The 10,539-nt window shown below is 44.5% G+C and overlaps 1 protein-coding gene across 1 annotated transcript; it reads right to left on the bottom strand.

Annotated features, from left to right (window-relative positions):
- Positions 1–728: 728 nt before the first annotated feature.
- Positions 729–1,505, bottom strand: LOC128491722 (olfactory receptor 6N2-like). The gene has a single exon (XM_053464035.1). The coding sequence runs from the start codon at positions 1,503–1,505 to the stop codon at positions 729–731; it is 777 nt and encodes a 258-aa protein (XP_053320010.1).
- Positions 1,506–10,539: the final 9,034 nt, after the last annotated feature.

The following is a 10,539-nucleotide window of genomic DNA, read 5'->3' as shown; positions in this document are numbered from 1 at the left end:
ATTTAAAAAAACAACTCAGTCTTTAAAGATTTCCAACATCTCTTTGCATGCAAGCAACCTGCTTAGGTTTTCTGCTTTTAAAAACTCTCATATACTGACACCTCCTACATGTAAGTGCATGCAAGGTTTTTCTCTTCTGTGAGTGCTAATTCCAGTTGGTTTTCGTGAATTTGTTAGTTGGACTTTTAATTCGCAACTGCTCTCAGTTTAGTGAATAGATGTGGAAATAGATGCGTTCTAGACATTAAGAGACTGGGTTGAATTTATATGGAAAGGGAGGGAGTAAGAGGAAAGAGAGGGCCTCATATGAAGGCTGTATTACCAATAGAGAAATTTGTTAAATTAATTATTATTTACTTTGATAAACCATTGGTCAATTAAAATTATTTACATTTTTTCATTCATTTCACACATACTTAGAAAATATTAAGCTTAAAGCCTAAACTGAGATATCACATGACCGACTTATGTATACTTATTAAACAGCTCATACTAGACAAAAAAATAAGTGCAGCAATGGTTACTGTTAACCATTGCGGCATATATTTTTTTGCTAGAGAAACAGAGATAAACATAATAAGATAATACAATCATCTCTACATTATGTTAATTGTCTCTGTATTAAATTTATTTTATTTATATCCACGGGTAAGGAAAAAAGCATTGTTGTTGATACATAAATTGGTGACGCTATATTGAACTAGGAGTCTGTTCATTGTACATAGATTTTAATTTATATATTTTTTCCGGAAAATAATTTTTGTTATTGTCTTTTTAATCTCTTCATTCCTTACACTGTATATAAGTGGGTTTAATAGCGGGGTCATAATAGTATAACACACAGATATCATTTTTTGTAACCCTAAGTATTGTCCTTTAGATGGAATCACATAGTTAAACACCAAGGTCCCATAATACATACAGACCACCGTCAGGTGGGAGCTGCAGGTGGAGAAGGCTTTTTGTCTTCCAGCTGATGTAGAGATCCGGAGGATGGCGAGAATGATGTTTATATAAGATAAAGAAATAAAAATAAAAGGTAGAAATACTAAAGGGATAGAGTTGAAAAAGCTTACCGTTTCACTAACTGATATGTCTGAACAGGAAAGTCTGAGAAGTGGAGGAAGGTCACAAAAAAAATGGTTAATTATATTTGACCCACAAAATGTCATCTTGTTGAAAAGAACAATATGTGGGAAAGGAAACACTAAACCACATACCCAAGAAAAAGTTGCAAGAAGAATACAAAGTTTGAGGTCCATGATGGAGGAATAACGCAATGGGTTACAGATGGCCAAATATCGGTCATAGGACATCACGGTGAGGAGGAGACATTCGTTAACAGTGGGCACAGAGAAAAAGTAGAATTGCGTGAAGCAGCCAGCTTGGGATATAGAACTTCCTTCTCTCAATATAATCTGCAGCATTTCAGGTTGAATGGTTGTAGAGAGAAGGAGGTCGTTGAGAGACAGGTGGCTGAGGAAGAAGTACATCGGGGAATTCATATGGTGACTTATGGAGACAAACGATATGATTGTGAAATTAGCAAATAATGTTAACATGTAAATTATTAGAAGCAGAAGAAAGAGCATGAGTTTAAGGCTGTGAATGTTCTCAAATCCCAGAAGCCGGAATTCATTGCTTGTTGTCTTGTTCATTAGATTCTCTAAGATGTTTTTATGTAACAATAAATGCATGAATATTCTCTGAAACAAACAAAAAAAAGTCTTTGTAATTTGCTGAAAGTAGCAGGGTATGTCATCAGCCAAAAAGGTTGAAAATAGATAATATATGTCAATAAATAGCAAAATAGTTAATTAAGTAGCGTTCCAAAGTATCTGTAAAATATCAATCATTTAAAAGATTTATCTTTTCTCCTTCTTAGGCAATAATAAAAAACCATAAAGATTCTGAGTAATGACCTTACCTGCCTCCTGCTGATGGATTTTAAATGCATGAAGTCTGTCTATGTGCGCTGTGAATATATTTATACCTTTTCAAGATATTCTGTAGGAGGTCACTAGGGATGGATATTCTACAGAGGTTTTCAGGGAAGGACCCTTGTGTAAACAATGAACAAAGGGACAAATTGCATCATTTCAGAGGCAATTTCAATTTGTTATAAACATATAATCACATCTCATTTAGAAGTTGTTGGGTTTTTTTTGGCTAAAGACAGTGTGTTCTGATATCTGTATATATGTCTACATATTGTAAATAGTACTATATTGGGTTGTACCCTTACACTACCACCCAGTGGAGAAATGATGTATTGCAGCATGTTTCTATTAACCTGTTTCTGTACCAGTACTGTTTCATGCTTTTTTTTATACTATTCCCTGTTAGTAAAGTGACCTGATCTAGGCTAGCTAGGACCTTATTCCTATTGGCTCAAGACTGAATAGTGATGTTTGTATGCAAATGTGTTCTAAGAATTTGCGCAGATAATATATTTTCCTAATTCTTATTTTGTATCGTTTTATAAAGATTTTTTTAAAGCGTCCAAATAGTCCTCCATGCCTCCTTTTATTTAGAAGCTGCTCTCTGTCTGCCAAACCTTGCCCTATAAAGACAGTGTGAGGGCAGAACAGTAAAAAGACTTGTTACATGGTGGGTCTAGCAACAGCAAAACTGGATTCCTTAAGCACGTTACCATCTTACCTCTTCAGCCATCAAACACTTAGAAAGTTAACCCCATCATGCACAGTTAGTGTCTTAAGGTGATTTACTTCAAACGTCCCATTGACTGTGTTTAATCTGATACAGCTAGATGCTATAAGACTGAATCAGTGCTTTCATGTGACAAGCTAAGTGGTCATGAACACGGAAACATAACTGTCGGTCTTTCTGAAAAAACAGCAGAATGTCAACAGTGAGTGAGCCAAACTTAGTTCAGGGGCCAGTATGGTAGGCAGCAGCCAAAGGGTTAATCCAGAGAGATTTCAGGGTTGACATAGCAGGCAACAGACAAAAGGTTAATCCAAGGGTCGGAAACAGGAGAACCAAAGGGACAGGAGCGCAGAGCTAGGGACACAATGCAGCACACTGAGGACTTCACAATAGCTGAACACCATTTTCAGGGAACCTTGAAGAATTTTGACACAAGATGGCAGGGATATATTCCCATCCCCCGCACACAAAATAGGATTGTGAATACCGCCTCCTGCGTGATAGATCTAACAAAAAAACCTGTTGATCTTACCGGATCTAACGAATATCTACCAAAATCCATTAAAAAAAACCCCAAATTTCAGTTGACGGGGCGGCAGCCCCCCTCATTAAGTATGCAATATCTTAGTAATTAGACTAGATCTAACAAAAATGTTGTCTGATCAAACCTGATCTAACACAGAGCTATCATAATGAGTAACATTTTGTTTAGAGGGGGCTGGCTACGTGTTAGCCCCCCCGAAAAAGATTGTTAATATTGTTTATTTTAGAGTAGATCTAACGAAAAAACAGTTGATCAAACCTGATCTAACAAATGCAATGATCTTTTGGTAAAATTCTTAATATGGGGGGGGGCAACCCGGGGGAGGTAGTTTTAAGGGTCAAGTCTAGACAGTTGATTTAACCTTTAACTCATCTGGCCACTCAACTTCTTAACGAATAGACCAAAAACAGTAATCAACGTTGCTGATATGAAGCTATAGATACATAAACCAACCACGGCATGGATTGAATGAACATACCCAGGTAGACACGAATGGACCCACGTAGGTGCCAGTTCTGTCTACAGGAAGCTAAAGAAGAACTAATATCTCACCATGTGCATGGGTTTTCCCAAAGGTTCTTGTTCCGATAAGACAAACGTTGTTACCTTTAGTGAGCAGAATATTTGTCCAGGCCGGTAATACCGTATTTGCTCGATTATAAGACGAGGTTTTTTTCAGAGCAAATGCTCTGAAAAATACCCCTCGTCTTATAATCGGGGTCGTCTTCTAATCAGACCTCAAATAGAGGTCTGATTAGGAGACTAAGATCCAGATCCCCCGCACCGCTGCAGGGGACCTGGATCCTCCTGTCGTCGCCCCCCCCCCAATTTAACGCCCCCCCCACACACACACACACTAACCGGTGCTTCCGGAGGTGAAGTTGGCAGCGGGGGTTTGTATGCGTCCGTCGCAAATACCTTCCCCGACTGTCAGAGATCAGAGTTCCCCGCACCGGTGCGGGGAACTCTGATCTCTGACAGCCGGGGAAGGTATTTGCGACGGACGCATACAAACCCCCGCTGCCAACTCCACCTCCTTCCGGCTGCCGCGGAATGAGACGTCAACCCGCTGCCCCGGCAATACAGCAGGAAATTGGAAGCACCGGTAAGTAAGTAAGTAAGTGTGTGTGTGTGTGTGTGTGTAGGGCATTTCTGGAATGCCTTATACCCCTATATGCCACTCTGGCACTTAGGGGTTAAAATATATAGCATATTATGGGGCAGAGTGGCATATAGGGAGGTATAAGGCATTTCAGGAGGCAGAGTGGCGTTAAGGGGGCATTTAATAGAGCACTCTGCCTCCTGAAATGCCTTATACCTCCCTATATGCCACTCTGCCCCATAATATGCCTTTTAACCCCCTAAATGCCAGAGTGGCATATAGGGGTATAAGGCATTTCTGGAGGCAGAGTGCTCTATACAATGCCTTTTAACTCCCTTAATGCCACTCTGCCTCCTAGAATGCCTTATACCTCCCTATATGCCACTCTGCCCCATAATATGCATTTTAACCCCCTAAATGCCAGAATGGGATATAGGGGTATAAGGCATTTCTGGAGGCAGAGTGGCACATAGGGGGTCAAAAGGCATACCATGGGGCACAGTGGCATATAGAGGGTTAAAAGGCATATCATGGGCCACAGTGCCATATTGGTGTGGCAAGCCTGGGGGCAGATGTGCGTAACTGGGGGACAGGTTGGAAAATACAAGAAATAAAAACAAAAAAAAAAATATTTTTCTCAATCATAGCTTTTATTAAAAAAAATAGTTTACATGAATTAACATTTACTGGTAAAACTTATTTCCTTTGGGGTCGTCTTATATTCAGGCTTTTTCTTTTTTTCCTAAGTTAATATTCAGATTTTGGGGGGTCGTCTTATAATCGAGCAAATACGGTAATAAGCTTTTTATATTTTTTATCATGCTGCACTAGTATATAAAGTAGCCGGACAAAGAAATAACACCTCCTTCAATATAACATTTCAGTTTCAAAAGTTGTGGTGAGAAGGGCAGGTGTTGAGGAGGAAGTACATTAAAGCATTCATATTGCAACATGTGATGACCAGCCATATGATGCTGATGGAAAACCCTTCCACTAAAATTAAGGGGTAGTAGAAGTATTATTATTAAACACTCATCTACAGACACCAGACAAGCCAGAAGGCTTGTTGTTCTCTCAGAAATCTCATGGTGCTGCCAAAACCACAAGGGATTCTGGGTAGGTGCATGCAAATAAGGTCAACAATTATCCACTTTTGCCTCCATATCCACTTTATATGCGGATCCCGTGAAAGTAATCGCCCGCTGTACAAAACAGCCTTTAGACAAAACTCAGGATGAGGTGCAGCAGCCAGATCACCGCTCATGGACAGCTTTTTTGTGTTTAAGTTTATTTATACAAAACTGATTATGATAAAACAAACATTTTGTGCCTGTTCTGACAAAATTACGTTAGTTCAGACAGTCCATAAGCAGTACTCAGCTCAGGGCAATACACGTTACAGTATGACTTCAGTTATGGAAAGCTCAGTAGAAGCAGTGTACAATTACATTCCCAGACGTGGCGCATATGGTTAGCACATTAATGGAACACAGCCTGGGGAAATGGGGAAATGCGATGGAAGGGGTGGATGAGGGGAAGAGTAAAGGGGGCCGAGGAGAATGGGGCTAGTCTTCAGACCTATGGATGGAAAAAACAATCCTTCTGCTTTTTCTTGTTGCTGTAGATTAGTGCTTAATAATGCTTCTGCTACACCCCCCCCCCATGGTTATATAGACTCCATAATTTGCGGGTTGAGCTTTCTATAGGAGTAGAAGTGATTAGAAGATATGAAATGTTATATATAATAGATTATTATTTTATATATTAGACTTGTGCAAATGGACCAAAAAAATGATTTTTTTGAAAATTTTCCAGCAAGTCAACGGAAGTATTGGAGCTGCAGGAAAGGAAGCAGGTGCATGGAAGCGGTCATGGAGTAGGTAAGGAGACATTCAGAGAGTTTGAAACAGAGTCAGTATATGAGAGAGAGAGAGTGAGTAAGAACGCGTGAGAGGGGAAAAAAAAAAACCAACAAAATTCAAATGAAAGTTTCATTGGAGGTGCCGTTTTGGACATTTGTATGAACTGACAAAATTAGCAAATTTTGTTAAAATTTCTGATTGCACGAATTTAGCTTTTGCAAATTATTTTTTACTAGATTATTCTTACTGCTTTCTAACCACAGAACATTGTGATAATACCCCAAACAGTGCTTTAAAGAAACAATTTGCATTTCAATGAGAACCAATCTTTTATTTATAAAGCACCAACAAATTATACATCGCTGTACAATTTAAATGGCGCAGTTAACACATACATAACAAACATACATTAATACATGCAGAAACATCAGGAGATGAGAATGAACTTAAGGAAAAAATTATATTTTTTGAACTGTATTTTTGCTCCATTAACCATCACCATTCGGCTCTTAAAAGCACTTGACAAAATTTACATTACAATTACAAAATTACAATGACAAAAGGCACCAAGTATAGGAAAAAAAATCTTAATTGTAAAATCTTATTCAGTACATTGTTTTTGTTTTTTTTTGCCTAAAGAGTTACAAACCATACAGCCAATAATTTTAAAACAATACGTTTTAACAAATTCTAGTTTAATAGAGTAGGCAATATATCCGACTACATAAAACCAGTGTAGTCTTCGGCAAATGTCCGTATGAGCAACTCTATTGGTCGCCAGCAGGAGGCCCCCAATGAGGCCAATGAGACAGTTAAATGTCCTCACTTGCGGACATTAATTCTGTCGAACTTGCAAACTCTTTTTTTCTATTAATTTTGGGGGGTTTTTTGTATTAAACTGTTTGACAAAAGGATCATGGGAATATATTTTATTTGAATAAATGCAAATGAGCACACTGCCACATATGACTAATATATATCTTCGGGCAGAATGCTGCCCTCTATTGGTTATACATTGAGTAGCATAATAACTTTGGATTTCAAGCATATGGAACAATGCTACTCAACATATCTTACCAATAGAGGGCAGCAGGGTCCCATTTTTTTTTTCTCTTTCTTTCTGCATAGCAACCAGTGGTAAGGGGCCGTGCGAGTGAGCCTATTGGTCGCTTGCACGGCCCTTTAACCTACAGATTTCTGCTCCCGTTATCCAACGCAGCATCGCAGGGGTTAACGGGAGCGGAAATCAGGAGTTAAAAAGGCCGTGCGAGTGAGCCCTATTGGTCACCTGCAGGGTCTTCCTCTGGCATCAACCAATTGGTTGATGCCAGAGGAAGACCCTGCAGGTGACCAATAGGCTCACTCACACTGCCCTGTAACCCCTGACGACAAACCTGCGGATTTCCACTTCAGTCAACTCCCGCGATGCTGTGAAGATAAGGTAGGCTAGATGGGGAAGGGACCGGGGAGAATAGTACTGCAGGGTGGTGGGGCACAAGACCAAAGACTGTCCACGAAAGAAGACCTGTAACCTGTGCGGCGATCCTGACCACATCTACAAGGATTGCCCCAAAAGATCAAGGTCATACGCAGCGGTAGCAGCAGCCAAGGCCCCGGCCAAGGTCCCCTCGTCGGCCCCGACCAAGGCTCCAGCCAAGGCGCCGGCACCGCAGACACCCTCTCCGGCAACCCCGAAAGCGAAACCCAGGTAAGGTAAGAAAGCAGCTCCCCCCCCTGCCGAGACTGTCATGGCCCTGCCCGCTGTCAAGGCTCCCCCTCCTCCCCCAGAGGCAGCGCCATCCCTCCCCTGCGCTGCCTCCGACCCTCCCTGCTTCACCCCCTTCTCCCTCCCCCCACTCCTCCCCCTCTCTGCAGCAGCTCTAACCCCGTCCCTAGCTGCTGCAGACCCCGACCCTTTCCCCCCTCTTGTTTTCGCTGCAGACAACCCCCTGGAGATGCCGCCAAAAGGAGCCGGAGCCAGAAAACGCAAACACAGCGGCAAGAAGGAGGAGGAGGACAAGGACAGCGAGACTGAGACGAGCCCCACCAGGATCTCTGTCCAGAAGAGGGCGCCACCACCAGCCCCCCCCGTTCCCTCTCCCTCTCCTCCCGAGCCCGCTAATGACAACGACGACACGCTCGAAAAGATGGTCCAGGACCTGACCCCGTCGGATGAGCCAGCCACCGAGACCGAGGCTCTGATCCTCAACCAGCTGGACATCGACAACCAGGTCTCCCTCCTGGAACAGCTGCTAGACGAGGCGGTCTGGACCCCCGTGAACCCCATCGACCACGGCGGGGAAGATCCTCCCCCACCAGGGGGAGGAGGCGGTAACTAGTGCCTCTGTTTGAGCTAACCTTCTTTTTACTCCCAACTAATGGCGTCAATTTCTATTTTCTCCATTAATGTGAGGAGCATGAAGGACCAGTTCCGGAGGCGCGGTTTACTAACCTTCCTTTCTTCCCAGCAGTGTGATGTATATATGTTGCAGGAATGTGCTTTACCCTTCTCTCGTTCTTATCGCCATCTATGCAGGGAATGGTCTCACGGCCCGTCCTTTTGGTCCGGCGGGAACGGCTGCAAGTCAGCGGGGGTTGCTATCCTGATCCGAGGAGGCAACTTCACGGTGGACGCTGTCCAGGAGATGGTCTGCGGCAGACTTCTGGTCGTGGACGGATCCTGGGCGGGGGAGCCTGTCAGGCTCATCACCGTGTACGCCTCCCCGGAGAAGAAGCAACGCCTGGAGCTACTCCAGAACCTGCGGACCCAGCTGACCACCACTAGGGCCATAGTGATGGGCGGAGACTTCAACTGCCCGATCGAGGAAGGAGGGCGCACTTCCACCCACGCAACAAACCTGGACGTGACTTCGAAACTGCTCAGAGAGATTGTCACAGAGGCATCCTTAAAGGACGCTATGGGCTCCATCGGGACCGGCTCCGTGAACTATTCTTGGAGCCGGCCGGATGGCTCTGTGCGTTCCGGGATAGACTTTGTGTTCACCTCTCGAGCGGTAGAGCATCAGCAGTGCTCCATGGTGCCCTGCTACTTCTCAGACCACAGGGCTGTTCGGCTCCAGTGTGCCCTGGGCAAAGGGTTTCCTCCCGGTCCAGGCTCCTGGAAGCTGAACTGTGCCCTGTTAGAGAGGCAGGAAATCGTGGATGAGCTGCGTAATGTATATTCTGATTGTGTCAGTACCAAGTATCTGTTCCCCACTGTAGCCCAGTGGTGGGAGTTTACTAAAGTAAAGCTGCGCTCTTTCTTTCAGGCTAAAGGAAGACTCCAGGCGTGTGAGAGGAAGAGGAAATTCAGACGGCTGCAACGCAAGCTGCAGTCCCTGTTGGACCTCCAACAGTGCGGATGGGACGTGGACGAGGAGCTGGAGGAGACCAAGGAGGGCCTGAAAAGGCACTTTGAGGAGGAATCCAAGCAAATCGTCTTCCGTTCCAAGGTGGAGAACCTGGAGAAGGGTGAAAAATGTAACTCTTTCTTTTTCAGGAAGCTCCACTCCGTCCAGAAAGTGGTCGTCGACTACTATCGAGATCTCTACTCCCCCAAAGACACAGACCCGGAGGCTGCTGAACGGTTCCTGTCAGGTATCACTAACACCATTGATCCCGCAGGTCGCGCAGCCATGGACGCCCCCTTGACGCTGGAGGAGCTGCACTCTGCCGCCAAATCCTTCAGGAAGGGCAGGACACCGGGCAGTGACGGCCTCCCAGCCGAGTTGTACACAACGCTGTGGGACCTCATCGGCCCGGACCTCCTCGACCTGTACGAGGAGATGGTGGTGGAGGGCAGGATGCCCCCCACGCTGAGAGAGGGAATGATCACGATCCTGTATAAGCGGAAGGGGGAGAGATGCGACCTGAAAAATTGGCGTCCCATCTCTCTCCTGAACGTGGACTACAAGATCCTCGCCAAGGTACTAGCCACCAGGTTGAAGAAAGTCATCGGGCAGATCGTCCACCCCGACCAGACCTGCGGCATCCCAGGGCGCCGGATCGCGGACAGCCTGGCCCTCATCAGGGACACGATCTACTACATCAAGGACCGCAACATCCGTGCCGCTCTGGTCACCCTAGACCAAGAGAAGGCATTTGATCGGCTGTCTCATGGTTTTATGGGTCAGGTACTGCGGAGGTTTGGGCTGGGGGAGATGTTCTGTTCTTATGCTAACCTGATGTACCTTGATATCCGCAGCTCGGTGCTGGTGAACGGCTGGAAGACTGACCCCTTCCCGGTCCTCTCTGGGGTCAGACAAGGCTGCCCTCTTTCACCTCTTCTTTTTGTCTGTTGTATAGAGCTCTTCGCCGAGTGCATCAGACGAAATCCAGAGATCAGAGGGATCGCCGGGCAG

The sequence above is a fragment of the Spea bombifrons genome, chromosome 4 (genome assembly GCF_027358695.1).
Source record: "Spea bombifrons isolate aSpeBom1 chromosome 4, aSpeBom1.2.pri, whole genome shotgun sequence".
NCBI classification, from domain to species: Eukaryota; Metazoa; Chordata; class Amphibia; order Anura; family Pelobatidae; genus Spea; species Spea bombifrons.
The sequence above is the reverse complement of the archived record's forward strand: the minus strand, read 5'-3'. Positions and strand labels throughout refer to the sequence as shown.

Coding starts and splice junctions, on each gene's coding strand:
- LOC128491722 (XM_053464035.1), bottom strand. CDS start 1,505: ATGAATTCCCCGATGTACTTCTTCCTCAGCCACCTGTCTCTCAACGAC.